The sequence below is a fragment of the Grammomys surdaster genome, unplaced genomic scaffold (assembly GCF_004785775.1).
Source record: "Grammomys surdaster isolate TR1022 unplaced genomic scaffold, NIH_TR_1.0 126313, whole genome shotgun sequence".
Lineage (NCBI taxonomy): Eukaryota > Metazoa > Chordata > Mammalia > Rodentia > Muridae > Grammomys > Grammomys surdaster.
In genome coordinates this window covers 7,431,084-7,447,195 of record NW_021621113.1, presented here as the reverse complement: position 1 = coordinate 7,447,195, position 16,112 = coordinate 7,431,084, and the positions used below count along the sequence as shown (strand labels likewise).

The 16,112-nt window shown below is 48.9% G+C and overlaps 1 protein-coding gene and 1 long non-coding RNA gene across 6 annotated transcripts in view; both read left to right on the top strand.

Annotated features, from left to right (window-relative positions):
- LOC114614248 overlaps positions 1-4,082 on the top strand; it is a 4,591-nt gene extending 509 nt beyond the window's left edge. The window contains exons 2-4 of the long non-coding RNA XR_003710288.1: positions 1,124-1,236; positions 1,323-1,424; positions 2,161-4,082. This is a non-coding gene — a long non-coding RNA (uncharacterized LOC114614248). The remainder of the gene's footprint in view (positions 1-1,123; positions 1,237-1,322; positions 1,425-2,160) is intronic.
- Positions 4,083-5,889: 1,807 nt separating this feature from the next.
- On the top strand, positions 5,890-15,680 carry Mtfr1l (mitochondrial fission regulator 1 like). Of its 5 annotated transcripts, none has more exons than XM_028759871.1 (7): positions 5,890-6,024; positions 8,520-8,645; positions 9,037-9,141; positions 10,700-10,809; positions 11,009-11,220; positions 12,104-12,425; positions 14,717-15,680. In XM_028759871.1, exons 2-7 carry the CDS (start codon positions 8,631-8,633, stop codon positions 14,820-14,822), a joined length of 870 nt encoding a protein of 289 aa, XP_028615704.1. In that variant the 5' UTR covers positions 5,890-6,024; positions 8,520-8,630; the 3' UTR covers positions 14,823-15,680. The 5 variants fall into 5 exon arrangements, with proteins under 5 accessions (XP_028615704.1, XP_028615709.1, XP_028615707.1 ...); XM_028759876.1 differs by having other exon boundaries at positions 5,965-6,024; positions 12,140-12,425; positions 14,717-15,677; XM_028759874.1 differs by lacking the exon at positions 5,890-6,024 and adding an exon at positions 6,026-6,048 and having other exon boundaries at positions 14,717-15,677.
- Positions 15,681-16,112: the final 432 nt, after the last annotated feature.

The following is a 16,112-nucleotide window of genomic DNA, read 5'->3' as shown; positions in this document are numbered from 1 at the left end:
AGTGAGTTCAATGCTGAGATAAATAATGCCCCGCCCTCATCTTGTCACCCGGCCAACATTATGGGTACCTGACATAGCTATGCATTATCCCAGTGTGGTGTAGACACAGATGCAGGGCAGGTAACCCGGGGGCAGGGAGTGGGTGCAAGGCAAAGTGGGATAACAGACATGAGGCTGCGGAAGCCAGGAGGCTTCTTGGAGAAAGTGACATTTAAACTGAGACTTTGAGAGGTGGCATAGGGGTGTGTCACATGACAGGAGGAAGAGGGTTTGAGTGGAAAGCACCTGTGTAAAGGCCCTAGAGACAGACAACTAAGTGGGATTAAGAATCTGTCACTGGAGCCAGTCGGTGGTGGCGCACACCTTTGATCCCAGCACTTGGGAGGCAAAGGCAGGCGGATTTCTGAGTTCGAGGCCAGCCTGGTCTACAGAGTGAGTTCCAGGACAGCCAGGGCTACACAGAGAAACCCTGTCTCGAAACAAAAAAAAAAAAAAAAAAAAAAAAAAGAATCTGTCACTGGGACTGGAGAGATGGCTCAGTGGTTAAGAGCATTGGCTGCCCTTTCAGAGGACCTGAGTTCAATTCCCACCTCCTACATGGACGCTCACAACTGTCTATTATTCCCAGTTGCAGGGATCTGATGTCCTCATACCGCCATACATGCAGAGGAAACACCAGTGCACATAAAAAATAAGTCTTTTTAAAAATAGAAAAGGAAAAAGAGAATCAGTCACTGTGAGCAGGCTCTGGGCCACCCGAACCTCAGCTCAGCATGCCAGTACGTCCATAGTGACCCCACCACCTCCTTCATTCAGTGTCTACTCCTTGAGTCTGTCCTTGGCTTTTCATTTCTTGAGACAGGCTCTCAGTCTGTAGCCCAGCTAGCCTATAACTTACTCATCATGCAGCCCAGGCTGTCCCTGAATTTGTGGTAACCCTCCTGCCTTAGCCTCCTGAGTGCTAGGATACAGGTGTGTGCCACCACTCCTGCCTTCTATCTCTTTCAACCTGTTACATCACCTAGGTATGGAGACACACCCCATGAAACCCCACAGAATTTACCTAAGCTGAGGTCACGGCTGTATAAACAGGGCTACTCACCCTTGGTCTTGCCCTGAACAGGTTCCGGGCGGACTCTCCGGGAGACTGTCCTGGAAAGCCCGCCCATACTCACTCTCCTCAATGAGAGCTTCATCAGTACCTGGTCCCTGGTGAAGGAGCTGGAAGACCTGCAGGTGAGCAAGGGACCGGGGGAGCAGCTTGTGGGAATCGCCAAGACAGCACTGAGCCCAGATACCAGGAAGTCTCACTGTCTCCACAGGTCCAGCAGGAGAACCCGCTCCACAGGCAGCTGGCAGGCCTGCACTTGGAGAAGTACAGCTTTCCTGTGGAGATGATGATCTGCCTGCCCAACGGCACAGTGGTAGGTCCCCAGTGACAGTGACAGCAGCAGGGGACACGAGAGGTGGTCTCTGTCACTGGCATAATGATCCTGTGCAGACTTCAGAGGTGCTTTGGGGAGGGTACAGCGAGGCTGTTAGTACAGCGACACAGCCAAACATGTCTCCCAGCGAACCTTCTCGGTTCAGTGGACAAAACATGGCCCAAGGGAAGGCTCCCTGGACCACTTTAGCCAGGGAAGGAGAATAGAGAGGAATAGAGGGCCTAGCCTGAACCAAGGTTCCCCTTCTCTCTGTGGGCTGCTTAGAGGGCCTGGCATCAGGTCTCAGCATCTTTTGAAAATGTATCCATTTTCAGACTGGTAGAGTAAGGCTCCCACTCAGAACAGCTGCCCCATCTTCGGTCTCAGTTTTGCCAGAGTAGGAGGACAGGTCTACAGGAGGGGAGTGTGCTGGCCCCCTGTTAGTGTGTGGTAGCCAGGAACAGGAACTGGGGCTGGATGGGGGAGGAAACACAGTGTGCTTGATGCTTCTGCTGGTCTAGGTTCAGGTGAGAAAGTCCTTGGAAGTATTAGGGAGTCAGGGAGGAAAGGCCTGGGTTACTGGTTCCTACCCCGGGAGCTGATGAAAAAGGGAACAGCCTGGGCATCTCTAGTATGATACATCCTCAGTGCAATAGCCTGAAGCTGGTGGAAGCTGAGCTGGCCTGGGTAGATGTGGCCTGTGGCCTCCCCAGTTCTCACCTGGTCCTTCCTCTAGGTCCACCACATCAACGCCAACTACTTCCTGGACATCACCTCCATGAAGCCTGAAGACATGGATAATAATGTCTTCAGCTTCTCATCCACCTTTGAGGACCCGTCCACAGCTACCTATATGCAGTTCCTGAGGGAGGGACTCCGGCGTGGCCTGCCCCTCCTCCAGCCCTAGTGTGCCTAGTCCCTAGAGATCCTGGACCTGGTGACAACCTGGCAGACAGAATCCATGAACCTTGGAGCCACTGTACCCTGAGTCCATGTCAGACTGGAAGTGGTCCCCACCTCATCTCCAGGCTGCCTAAAGAGGTCCAAGGTCAACCGAGGCTGCCACCTTCATGTAGCCTGACAGAGGGTGGTGAGAAGAGGGGACCCGCCTGCCTGGCGACTCAGCTTAAGCCTGCTACCACTAGAAGCTCATCTGGTTCCAAGAACTTCTTCAAGTTCCCTCAAAAAGGGTCTGGAGAGACCTCCCTGCAACTTCCACACAGTGACATAGTTCAGGACCTCAGCGTGGATAAGGAGTGGGCTGGAAAAGTAGACGGTTCCTCTTTTCTAGGCTCCCCTTTCAAGCCAAAGGAATCAAAAGAGTTTGGCCCAAGGGACCAGGCTGGCAGCCTTATGCCTGCTTGGAGCCTTCTATGCTGGCCATCCCCTGGGTAGCCTTCTGTGCACAGTACCCCCAGCTGGGTTGTCAGCTGGAGACAGCTGTCTGGAGCCTGTGCACAGAGCCCCTCTACAGAAGTGGAGACCATAGTGTCACACCGCTCTCCTTCAGCCCACTGACCTGATGACCCCAGCCCAGGCCTGTTCGGGGAGTTGGAGAAGTTCACACTGTGAAGTAGGTTGCGATAGGTTCCTGCCACCTGACCCCTATTCCACAGAAGTGTAGCCCCAAAGAGGGCAGCCTTTCTTATTGCCAGCACTGTCTAGGCCCCCAGGGTACTGCTGGTCAACTCCCTTACCATGGGATGGCCACTAGCTACTTTTGGGGACTTGGTGAACATCTCTACCATGGCCAGTCTTTTTTATGCATACAGAAAAGTGTTTTTATAAGAACTTTCTCACAGTTTATATTTTTTAAAACTCTGCTGAGGAGAAAGAAGGGGGCAGTGGCTTCCCCTAGCAGCAGCCGCATGATGGCTGGGTCTGAAATCCCAAATGGACCCAGCTTGATGTCCTCGCAGTTGCACACGGGGAGAAAATAAGCCCATCTTTCTTCTCTTCCAACTTTTTACAGTCAAGGCTCAGTATTTCCCAGCTCTGTCCTGTGCCCCACACTCCCAAGAACCGCCTTGACCTCAGTCTCATCAGAGCCTTCTTGACATCAGCCAGGTCCCTGGGTGCCATTTCTTTCCCCGGAGTCAGACTTCAACCGTGGAGAGGAGGAAGGAACGTAGACTTTCCCTAAGTCCTTCTCCCCTGCCTGCCCCTGGAATCACCAGAGAGCCCCCTCACACTCTCTGGCTCCCAAGAGTCTTGTCTCTGGGGTGCCCTGTGATGATCACGTACATTTTCTTATAACAAACCATGAATTGGAAAATCGCCCCCATTTTCAGAGGAAGACATTGGAGTCTTAGGGAAGCAAAGTGACTTCCCAGGGTCACTCAGAGGACCAGAGTTTTGATCCTAACCCACATGACTCTAAAGGCTATGTCTCAGTTTTGGGGGGTGCCCTGGCTCATTTCCCCCTGTGGTGGGAAGGAAATCTTTTCAAATCATGTCTTCTGATCAGACTAAACAGAGCAGGTGTCAATAGCTCTGCCAGGTTCTCTGAGCAGTCCTATGGAAAGTACTGATTGCTGGGGCTTTCTGAGTCTTCATCAGATGGCTCTGCACACCCCCAGCTGCCATCTTGTCACCCCCCCCCGCCTTTCTTCCCCCATCCCCAGCATGTCCTGTAATAAAATTGGAGAGCCTGAGGTAGCTTGGTGCTTTTCCTTTGAGCAGGATGTTCACTTTTGTCCTTCCAGAGTCTGACCGATGCCCCTATTGGGGGATGGGTAAGGATGGGCACATTTGAGCTGGACTGTTTTTGGAGCCTTGTCTGTCAGCAGAGAGCTTGAGAGACTTGCCGAAGCTAAGTTTGTAATAGACAGAATGAGAAACTATACTGGAGAATTTTGGGAGTTTGTGTTGAGAATGGTCCTGATGTTGAACTCGTTAGAAGCTGAGTGTATGACAGTCATTAGATAGCTAAGGGAGGAAATGTACCTGTAGGGGTGGTGGGATAGCTCACTGTGTAAAGATGTTTGCTACAAAGACAACCTGAGTCCAGTCCCTGAATTCCCCATGGTGGAGAGAAGCGATTCCTGGTTATCTTTTGACATCCTCAAAGGCACCATAGTGTACACACGGTGGGGAGGGTGTAAGGATGGAGAAGACCTGTAAAAGAATGTTGAGTCTGAAGGCAAGGAAACATGCGTGAGCCAGGGTCGTGTCAAAGCCTAGCCTTCCACAGAAGAAAGGCTCTGCAAACCACACTGCAGAGCCAGACCAGCCTTTTGTACCATATCATTTTCACTGACAGGGAGAGGTAAAGTCAGTGTCCACGTTAAGACTTGATTTTAACCACTTATTTATCTTTTGGGGACAAGTACAAAATGAAGTACAAGAAAAACATTAGAGATGTTTAAATGGTGAGGTGCCACAAAGTGGTGGCTTTGTCACTGATAGACTGTATCTGAGAGTGATACCCAACAATCAGAAATCCCAGCTATCTAGAACTTGGTCCATGCCCTATATGGGCCCTATCTGTGTTTAGATGTAAGTGTCTACAATTGAGATACAACTTCCTGGATTTAGCACAGTTGCAGCTATGCAGGTTTGAAGCCTGGAGCAATAGGCTTTACCAATTCACCTAGGTATGTAGGTGTGTGTAAGTATTCACTCTATATTGTTTGTATAATTGAGTCACCTAAGGACTCGTTTCTCAGAGAGTACCCATTCTTCAGCAACATCTAACTGTAATTTCAAGAGGACAATAATAGAAAAATAAAGCATGTATGGGTGTAGTAAGGCAGGTCTGGGCAGAATGCCCATTGTGACTGCATAGAGCTGTCCACCCACCAATCCAACAGATTTGTTCCTGGCAAGTGTGGATTACAGGCTTTGGGATCAAGGGAATGTAACTGGTGAGTCAGGCAAAGCCATGTGCAGAGAAGAAAGTGTGTCCCTATTAACTGGATGCCATGGAGACCAGCAGAAAGAGCGCGCTTGAGCGCTTTGGAGTCTCCGAGTGTCATCAATCCACCCGTCTAATTTACAGACTAAGTTATGTTGCACACGTGTGTATGGGTATGTGCGTGTGTGAGATTGCGAGCTTTTAAATAGAAGACAGCTACTCCGAAGCACTGGAGGGCACGCCTCAAAGGAGAAGGCAGCCATTTTTGCTAGGGGTTGTGTCTGGGAAGCATGAAATGGGATGAGAGTCCAGACAAGACAGGAAAGGCTGAAATGCCAAGATGAGAGGATTCGGAGACCTGCAGCAGGAGTAGGGACAGCATCAGCTATTTTCGGTGCTGAGCAGCAACACTGGCAGACTATCGCTTTCCAGAAGTCTGTTGACACTAAACACGGGAAAAAACTCCCACGGCAGAAACCAAACATGGAAGGAAACTCCAACGGATGGAAGCACAGAACCAGTGCCCTAAGGCCTCCCCGGGAAGAGGGCGTGGCCTAGGGAGGGGTGTGGCCTCCTGGCAGTACGCCGTCCACTCAGAGCCCGCGTCCGTTCCGCTCCTTGCTAGGCCCGCCTCTCCTGGGCGTGTGGCTTGCCGCGCAGCTGCAAATGATTGCTTCCGGAGGCGGGTCAGCGGAAGTGAGGACGCTTGAGGCTTGGCCGCCCGCTGTGGTAGGAGGGGCTGAGGTGAGTCTGAAGCTCGGATCTGAGGTGAGCCCGGTGCGGGGTACCGCAGGAGGCGGGCTCGGTGAGCGCCCCGGTGCGTCAGCGGCGTCTCCGTCCCGGTGCAGGGGAGCACACGTCCCCTATTCCTGTGCAAGTTCTCGCGGGAGTCGCGGCTGTCTGCCCCCCTTAGTGAGGACACTGGTCCCGAGGCGTAGTTGCTGGCCAAGTCACCCAGCGGTTGGGGTCGACCCAGCCGTTGGAGCGCGAGAGGCCCGGGCCGCGCGGCGTTTCTGGGACCTACGCCGGACTGGAGGCTACCGCGCGCTCCGGCCCGGCCCGTGGGTCCAAGGGCCGCTGGACGCGCGGTAAGAACTTGGCCGACCTTGGCCCGGGCCGGGTCGCCGTCGCGGGGGTGGGGACTCGTCGTTGAGGGCGCAAGGTGCTGCATCTGGCGGGCCGTTTGCGCTTCGTGAGACCCTCGCGCGCTCTGCCCAGGCGTCCGCCGGGCACCTCTGGGCAAAAGTTTCTCCTGGCCCAGGACTGCCGGGTCGAGTCCCTTCTCGGAGCAGAGAGGGTCTGCCGAGAGACCGCCCGTAAAGACGCGTGCACGGCCAGCGCAGGAGGGGCTGCGGCCGCGCCATGGTGACGACCCGGGTCTGCGGAACGGGCAAGAGCGGCTAGCGGGCACGCGGGGGGCGGGGCCTCGAAGCTAAGTGTCGCCCACAGCGGTCTCTTAAAAGAGAGCCGAGCGCTTACAGTGGCTGACAGCGGCCGGGATGTGGGCTGTTTGGTTACTTCCATGTCTGTTTTGAACAGCCTCGGAAGGCGATCTAAGCTGCTACGGAGTGAACTGAGGACCAAAGCTGCCAGGGACAGTGATGAATGAACAGAGTTCTGGGATGACCTGGATAAGGAAAGGTTTTGTTGGGTCCCACAGAGGCAGTTGGTATAGACTGGGGCACCGAAAAGGCGTGTTGGGAGCTGGTAGCGTGGCCCCAGCCAAAGACTAGGGAGGGAGTATGGCCTCAAATCTTGTACTTGCCAAACGGCATCAGAGCTTGGTCTGGAGAGAGCCGGAAGATGGGGTACGCCCTGCTGGCAGGACTGTGGAGTCTGAGAGAGTTGATTTAAACACCCGAGCAATAGAACAGGCAGCTTGTTAAAATGCTGTCACCAGAGGTTTAGATTCGGTCGGAGTCTTTGGAAATGAAGCAGGACAGGAGAGGGCATAATGGCAGGAGCAGCACAGTTAAGTGGCATTTAGGAAGATGTCTGGCATACAGGGACTTTGTAGGCTTGAACAGGGCTGCACATATCAGAACCTAGACCAGACTTTAGACACTGTCCACTGAACGGCCACTTGGTGACTGGCCAGACAAGTCCTTCCCTCTCCATGTATATCATGACAACTCTCTTAAGGCAGGAAAGGAACTCCAACTCTCCCTTAAGAGATACAGTCCATCCAGTTCATCTCCTCACTGTTGAGAGCCAGACCTAGGTTCCCCGACTTCTCACATGGGAATTGCAAACCCTCATGATGAGAACTCTGGTCTGCCTTTTGCAGTCTCTTGGGATGCTCTGTCCTCTTTAGAAGTCTTTCACTTTCGTATTCTCTCCAGACTCACCATGGGGCCCTGCAGTCACCTGGTATGTCCACCTGCCTAGTGTGCCTTGTAATGATGCCCAGCCTTTCATAGAAAAATGTGTCCAGGTCCTGCCCTGTTGGACTTGAGTTTCTTAAAAGCACAAATGCCTGGGACTAGTGGGTATTTTGTGTTTGATGGACATAAAGCTCACTGATTGAACCTCCATGCCAGGGCACTGTGAAGGCTACAGTCAGGAGTGTTGCTTTGAATAGTAACCTTATAAATAAATTTTCAAAATTCAGGAGTAACTGTCTTATTTTAAATTTTGTTAAGCACTTTACCCACCCAATTTCACTGACCTTTAGGGTAGCCTAGAGTGGCAACTTTATCTTTCTCCATTTTACCAATGAAGAAAGCAACATCCAAAGCATTACAAGACACAGTAAGGCAGAAAAGGAAAAAGCTCTTGGGGCTGGAGGTGTGGTTCTGTGACAGAATGTTTGCAGTTGGGGGTGGGGTGATGCATTACAACCACTTAAAGCTCTTTTCCCCATAGCCTAGTAGACTGAAATTAGCATGAGCTGGCTGTTGAGTCTTTCTTACCCACTTGAATTTTCAAGAATAAATGCTTAGGTTTGGTTGACATTCTTGGTTTTGCTCTGCTTTGAGCTTTGTAACCACCAAAAGCTAGTTGTGTTCTAGCTGCATCTTGGAGGCGTTGCCTCGGTTAACCTTAGAGCCTGGAAGTTTCCCAGGGTTGGTCAAGCATTCTCAGCAGGTCTGAAACATAGCTTGTAATGGGTCTGGGTTTAGAAAAGCCAGGGACAAAGAAGGGCAGCCTCTTGAGCTAGCTTTCATCCTTTAAACATGCTGGTGTTGGTGATGGCTCTGCAGAGACCCATTTTGTGGCCACTGGGGGTTGTTTCACAGGAAAGGAAATCTCATGCTCCTGGAAATGGCCTGATATGAAGAAGTCACACCTCCAGCTTTCCCTGTGGGTGCCTTGTCCTTCAGGTGCAGAAGCTGGCTGAAACATCAGGAATGGAAGCCAATGTGGTAAGGAGTCCCAAGGCAGGGGCTAGAGAGCCTAGTACTGTGCTTGCTTGAGAACTAACTATATGAGGTCCTGAGACAGCAGTTCATTTTTGCTGTTCTCTGAAGCCCTGCCATTTGAGCAAGGCTGGGGCCCTACTTCCTTCTTGGTATTTCAGAAGTCTGTGTTTTTTACTTTTTGGTACAGAGGAACATGAGGGAGCCAGAAGAGCCATACCATCAACTAATTCTAGTTCCTTCTCTAGACCCTTCCAACCATTGACTACTTTAGCAGCAGCAGCTGTGAGACTGGCCCTAACAATTGGCTTGATTCACCTCCAGGAAGAGAAAGGCAGGCAAGGGACAGTAGTTGGACTCACTCTGAGCTTTGAGGTCATCTGTCTCTCTTCTCTAGACTATCCCAATCTGGCAAAACAAGCCACATGGGGCTGCTCGCAGTGTGGTAAGAAGAATTGGGACCAATCTCCCCCTGAAGCCCTGTCCACGGGCATCCTTTGAGGTGAGTGTACAAGGGCTCAGAGTATGGGAGGTAGATGCTGCTTCCGTGCCTCGACATCTTGCCAATTGCCAAGGCTTTTTTTTTGCTTGCTTTCCCGGTCGCTTTCATTTACTGAGTACTTATAATAATAGATCCTGGACACTGCTTTTCTGATTGCACACAGATGTGTGACCACAACAGTTAGACTTCCAGTGTGCTCATAAATTGACAGTCTTTCATCTTATCTTTGTTGCTACTAAGAGACTCAGGTTTTGTATGCTTCCAGCAATGCATTTTTATCAAAGCAGGCCCAAAAGCCTTTGCTAAAGTGAGTCTAATAAGATGACTTAACATTAGAGCACTGAGGCATTTGTGCCTTGTCTCTCTCTCCCTGAGTGCTGTGACTATTGCGGAGACTGGCTTCTCTCACCAGCTCTTTTAGTGGACCACTTTGCCTCTATTTTTAGTGTTTCTCTGTGGCTTCAAATCCCCACACTCTTCTTTCTGTCCAAACATGACCACTCTATTACTGGGCTGCTTCACTCCGAGTCTGTAGTAGAGATTCTTGTCTGGGCTAGGTCTCTGAGACCTGCTTCTGTGGCAGAAATTTTCCCCCCATTCCCTTCTCTCACTTACTCCGGCCACCATGTGGTTGCTGGGATTTGAACTCATGACCTCCCGAAGAGCAGTCAGTGCTCTTAACCACTAAGCCATCTCACCAGCCAGGCAGAAAATTAAATAATGTTCATTAGAGCCAGTTGCCTCCATTAAGAACTCCTGGTGAGGCACCAGCCCTATGTTAAATGGCTGTGGTGGCAAATATGCGAAGCAGAGAGATGAAAGCATTATTGGCACAGAGAGGCATAATACATGAATGAGGACCTGAGCCTAGGTATTAAGAGAAACAGAAAAGCAAGCTGATAGATAGACAGATAGATAGTCAGTCTGTCTGTAGGAGCTGAATCCAGGGTTAGAAATGGTATCAGGGTGTTGGGTAAGATTGGGATCGGAAGTGTGTAGTTACAAGTGTCTCATTACTGAACACTATCTGGAAGGGCCTGGGTACTCAGATGCAAAGGGAAAGAAAGCTGTGTAATGTGCCACTGTGAAAGTTTCCTCACATTTGACTATATCCATTGTCAGATGCTGCCGAGCAAAGACAATTAAGGACACAGGCTCTTCAGAGTAGTATATATGAGTAGTATTAACATTTAGTATATGGGACTGAAGAGATAGCTCAGCAGCTGCTTTTACAGAGGACCCAGGTTTGATTCCCAGCACCCATAGGGCACCTCACAGCTGTCTGTAGGTCCAGTTCTAGAAGATCTGATACCCTCTTTTAGCATCTATGGGTACCAAGTATGTACATGGTACATACATCATGCAGGCATCATACATCATACATTAAAGGGGGAGGGGCAATTCAGGCTAGTCCCATTAAATGGCCTGGTTTGTAAGCAGGAAGCTTTCTCTTTGTTCTAAGAAGTCTTTCTCACTAAGTGCTGAATTATGTGTTCCATTTTGCATTAATCTGATTAGCTCTCATCATGCTGAGAAAATGAATTTTGCTTTCTTACAGACCCTGCCCAACGTCTCTGATCTGTGTTTGAAAGATGTACCTCCAGTCCCTACTCTGGCTGACATTGCCTGGATTGCTGCAGATGAAGAGGAAACCTATGCTCGGGTCAGGTAGCTGCTCTGCTGGTGATGGGCAGTTCCTACCAGAAGTGGCAGTCAGCAAGGAGGGCACTGAAAGAGGCCGAGGGGCAATAGGATTGAGAGCTGTGGGCTTAGAGGGGAGTGGGACCTGTGGGGTGGAGGAATTTAATCAAGGGTATACAGTGGCTAGCTGTCTGTAGTAAGACATATTTTTCTTTCTCTGGCCCAGGAGTGATACACGCCCTCTGAGACATACCTGGAAGCCCAGCCCTCTGATTGTCATGCAACGTAATGCCTCAGTGCCCAACCTGCGTGGGTCTGAGGAGAGGCTCCTGGCACTGAAGAAGCCAGCGTTGCCTGCCCTAAGCCGCACCACTGAGCTGCAGGATGAACTAAGCCACCTGCGCAGCCAGATTGCTAAGATAGTGGCAGCAGATGCAGGTATGAGCCCCACACCGAGCATGTAGTAGATCGCAGGCTGTCCTTTCCCTGCCCCTGATTATTGAGCAAGATAAGGATGAGAAAAATTACAGTCTGTGACTCAGGAAGATAGGCACAGGGCTCTGAGGTGCTCAGCAGGTAAATGCACCTGTCACCAAGCCTAACTATCTGAGTTCCATCTCCACCTCTAAGACCCACATAGGGGAACAAAGACCAGACTCCTGCAGGTTGTCCTGGCCTACCTGTAGTAAACCTGTACCTACACACATACAGTAAATAAGTGTAATAACATTTCTTAGGAACTCTGAAGAACTGTCTCAATTAAAACAGGAGATTTTGTCTAAAACAGTTCAAGCTCATAGATAGCAAAATTCAAAATATCAAACCAAAATACCATCAGAGTTGAGAAAATGACAAATGTAGGAAATGCAGGCCTTGCTTGGCTTTGGTTTAAACCAGGGCTTCCAACCAGGTGGTAATGTGCACCTTTAACCCCAGAAGTTGAGAGGCAGGCAGACCTCTGAGTTCAAAGCCAACCTGGTCTGCAGAGTTCCAGGACAGCCAGGGCTACACATAGAAACTCTTGTCTTGGGAAAAAAACAGGGCTTCAAACCTATATCCTATTGAGAAATGGGGGCATTTAGAAGTCATGACTTCCTGTGGGATGGGGTTTCTGTCCTGGACTCTCAAAAAGCCAGTGTTTCTCTGTCTAATTAGAGCTCTCAGTGGGACTGGGACATGGAGTGGGGAAGACTCCCTTGAGGATATCCCACCCATGGCACTCCAGGAGTGTCATGATGTCAGCTCAGGGAACGAGTGTGTTTGTGAGGTCATTGCTGTACTGCAGCCCAATGTCCATTATGCCTATTGTTTTCTCTTTCAGCTTCGGCCTCATTAACGCCAGATTTCTTATCTCCAGGAAGTTCAAATGTCTCTTCTCCCTTGCCTTGCTTTGGATCCTCATTCCACTCTACAACTTCCTTTGTCATTAGTGACATCACCGAGGAGACTGAGGTTGAGGTCCCTGAGCTTCCAACAATCCCCCTGCTTTGTTCTGCCAGCCCTGAATGTTGCAAACCAGAACACAAAACTACCTGCAGCTCATCTGAAGAGGATGACTGCATCTCTCTGTCCAAGGCCAGCAGCTTTGCGGACATGATGGGCATCCTGAAGGATTTTCATCGGATAAAACAGAGCCAAGACCTGTGAGTATCTGACAGGAGCTCTGGTAATCTCTTAGTCACTCCTGGCTCATGATGCTGCATTCACAAAGCTTGTTGACTGACTAGGACTTAGTTTTGAGGAAAAAGCAACATTTTGCATTTGTTCTATTAAGTTGCCTCAGTAAAGTGTTAAGACTGCAGCTATGGAGCGGAGAGAGCTCAGCTGCTCAGTTCCCAGCTCCCCATGGGAACTCAGAGCTGGCTGTCACTCTGGACATACAGACAGACAAAACACCAATGCTTTGGTTTTAAAAAGATTCAGTAGCTTCTTAGTTTACATACTGCTAGCTAACATGTTCTCCCATGCTCTGTCCTTCAAAATGAGGTTTGTAGGTCATACTAGTGTCTCAAACTAGTAGACTTTGGTGGAAGGAGAATTTCATAACAGAGGTTTTATTGTTAAATAAAATAGTGAAATGGTTCAGTGGTTAAGAGCAAAGGACCCAAGTTTCCCAATACCCACAGTACGATAACTATCTGTAACACCAGCTCAGGGGATCTTACACCTCTGGCTTCTCTCTGCAGACACTTGCTCTCTAGATAGATAGATATAGATATATTACTCTGTAATGTAAAACCCTCAAGTTCAGGGACTGGAGAAACAATCTTTGTTTTTGGTTTTTCAAAACAGGGTTTCTCTGTGCAGCCCTGGCTGTCCTGGAACCCCTCTGTAGACCAGCCTGCCTCTGCACCTGAGTACTGGGATTAAAGGCATTCATCACTACCTCGTGCCTTCATATATAATATATATTAAAAAATCATATAAATCTGGCTGCTCATCAAAACAGCTCAGATTTTAGGGTATTGAATTTTTTTTTTCTTTTTTGAGACAAGGTCTCACTGTAAAGCCGTGGGTGGCCTGGGACTCACTTTGTAGATCAGGCTAGCCTTGAATTTTGAGAGTTCTGCTTGCTTCTACCTCCCAAGTGCTGGGATCAGAGGCATGAGCCACTACACCCAGCCCAAATTTATACACATTAAACTCATCAAAGCAGAATACCCAGAGAATGAAGCTGTGGTTGACTTTGCTTAAGTCTAAGGGAATTTGAGCAGGTCTGGAGTTTGAAGCAAGGCCATTCTTTAAGCCCCCTGAGAAGCTTCCTGGTAGACAAGCTCTAGAAATGCCCGAGGAGCCTGTCCTTTGCAGCTACTCCAGATGTACTCTGAGTGACTCTACAGAGGACCTTGTTCTTGGGCACCTTAGTTGGATCAGACTTGGTGGTGGGTGCCCAGTATAGCTGTCCTTGTTAGTGCTGGGCAAGAAACTTGCCACTCCAATCTATCTGGCACATAAAGGTTCTTTGATCTCTTACTCACCCAAATTCAGCTGCTGCCTCACCTCATTTTGGTTGGCCCTGATCCCCTTTTCTTCTAGTCAGTATTCTAAAACATGCCTCTTGTTTATCTGTGTAGCTCAAGCTGGTCTTGAACTTGTGGCCCTTCAGCCTCTGCTTCCTGAGTGCTAGAAATAGAGACATTTGTCACCAGCTCAGTTTCTAGTATTTGGCTTCTTAGACCAAATTATATCCAAAACCATTGCCAAACCTGTCCCACGTGTCCTGGCATCTTTTTCTCTAATGGAAGTAAGAATAGTTCAGTTAGCCAGGTCATCAAAAGTTGAGATAATGTGATAGACCAAAGACAATCCTTGTTTTACTTTCAGATTTGAAGTCAATCTTTGACCTTCATGTATTTCTTCAAAGACTTGTAAAACACCTTCAGGAGACAAGTGAAGAAGTTAACAGCTTCAGACAACTATTTCCAGAGCATCCAGGATGCTCTTCTATGATAAATGTGTGCCTACCCTAGAGCTCAGTTTGTTCCCACAATTCCTTAGAATGCAGATGTTTTGCTATGATTTTGATCTTTTAAAGGGAGCAGGGGGAGGCCCACAACCAAAACAGCTTACTTAAGGGAAGATGGTGGCAGAATAAACTCAGAATGCCTGAGCCATCACCTACCGCAGACCCTCTTGAGATAAAATCAGAACTCCAACTAATTGATAGGCCTTCATTTTACCCATATTCTATAGCTGTGTAAGAAGTATAGGCATTCTAGTTAAGAGATGGGCTCCAGATCAGATAGCTTGGTTTTAAAGGCCAAACACTGACTGTAACTCTAGGTCTGCATGCTGAATCTTCTATAGGTGTGGGAACATGCAATGGCAAGTGCTTCACAGAACTGCTGTGAAGATTCAGGATGCAAAGAGTGCACATACACTGTGACCCAGAACACAGCAAGTGCTCCCTAAATACAAGTTCTTGTGTTTCCAGGAGCAGGAGTTTACTGAAGGAAGAAGACCCTGCTGTCCTTATCTCTGAGGTCCTTAGGAGGAAGTTTGCCCTGAAGGAAGAAGACATTAGTAGAAAAGGAAACTGACAGCACTGACTGCAAGCTCAGTCTCTTGCTCCTGAACTCCTTCAATAGCTGCCTTCCTCACCGCAGATGTCTGTCTCAGAGATCTGCAACAGTCTTGCTGACTGGGGCTTGGGCTGGAAGAGAGGAGCTGGATTATGTGTTACCTGCACTTAAACCTTGGCAGAAGCTAAGGTCTATAGTTTTTTTGTGATGAGGCATTTGTTACAGATAATTGGGTAGAGTGGAATATCTCTGCTAAGGGGTGAAGATTGTTTTTTCTTGTCTCTGAAAACTAAGCCCTCAATGAACGACTTAATTAACTCACTGCATTAGCCTCCATAATTGGTCTCACTGGACACGCTGTGCACAGCTGTCACTCTCAGCAGCTTCCCTGCAGCACCATGGGCTAACGGGGAGCCGCTGCTTATGTTTATGTTCACAGGAAGGACTTGTGCTTCTTCATCATAGACCTGCACCAGTGCCCAGCAGTCACCTCCCTTTCCCTCTAGCTACAGAGGTCAGGCCACTGGACCAGCCAACATCTGGGCTGCTGCAGGGAGGCCTGGCCTTTTTTTTCTTAAATATATTTTATAAAACTACAACCTGATCTACCCTCCAGGGCCTCCTTAGTTCCACGGATTGAAATTTTTTTCTTCCATGGACTTACTAAGTCCATCTAGGAAGGAGAAATGAGGGGAGAAAAAGAACACACCATCCTTCTTCTAGGACAATGACTGATTTCTCTAGGTTGGGCCAAGATTTTATTTACTGCATCATGCATGACTCAGGTGCCCTCAGGGCCCTTTTCTCTATGGTATGAATACTGTGTGTTTGAGTTGAAGCATTACCTGATATTAAATGAAGGATTTGGAGAAATGGTGCATTTTTTTCTTTGTTCATCTCTGAGTTTTGACCACAGTAGCCTCTGGTGAAAAGAGGGCTCCTGTTGATTTTAAGGTATATATGAGCTTTTAAAAACAGGCTCCTGACTTCCTTTCTTGCCCTCAGGACAGTGGTTCTCACTATAACCCTTTAATACAGGTTCTCATGCTATAGTGACCCCAGTCCCCACAACCATAAAATTATTTTGTTATTACTTTATAACTAAATTTGCTACCGTTATGAGTTGTAAATACCTGCTGTGCAACCTCAAGAGGCCAAACCCACAAGTTGAGAACCTTAAGAGAAACTTCCTAGGGCTGGAGAAATGACCCAGAAGTCAAGATCACCAGCTGCTCTTCCAGAGGAGACACAAGTTTGATTCCCAGCACCTACATGGCTGTCAACAACTGTTTGTTCCTCCAGTCCCAA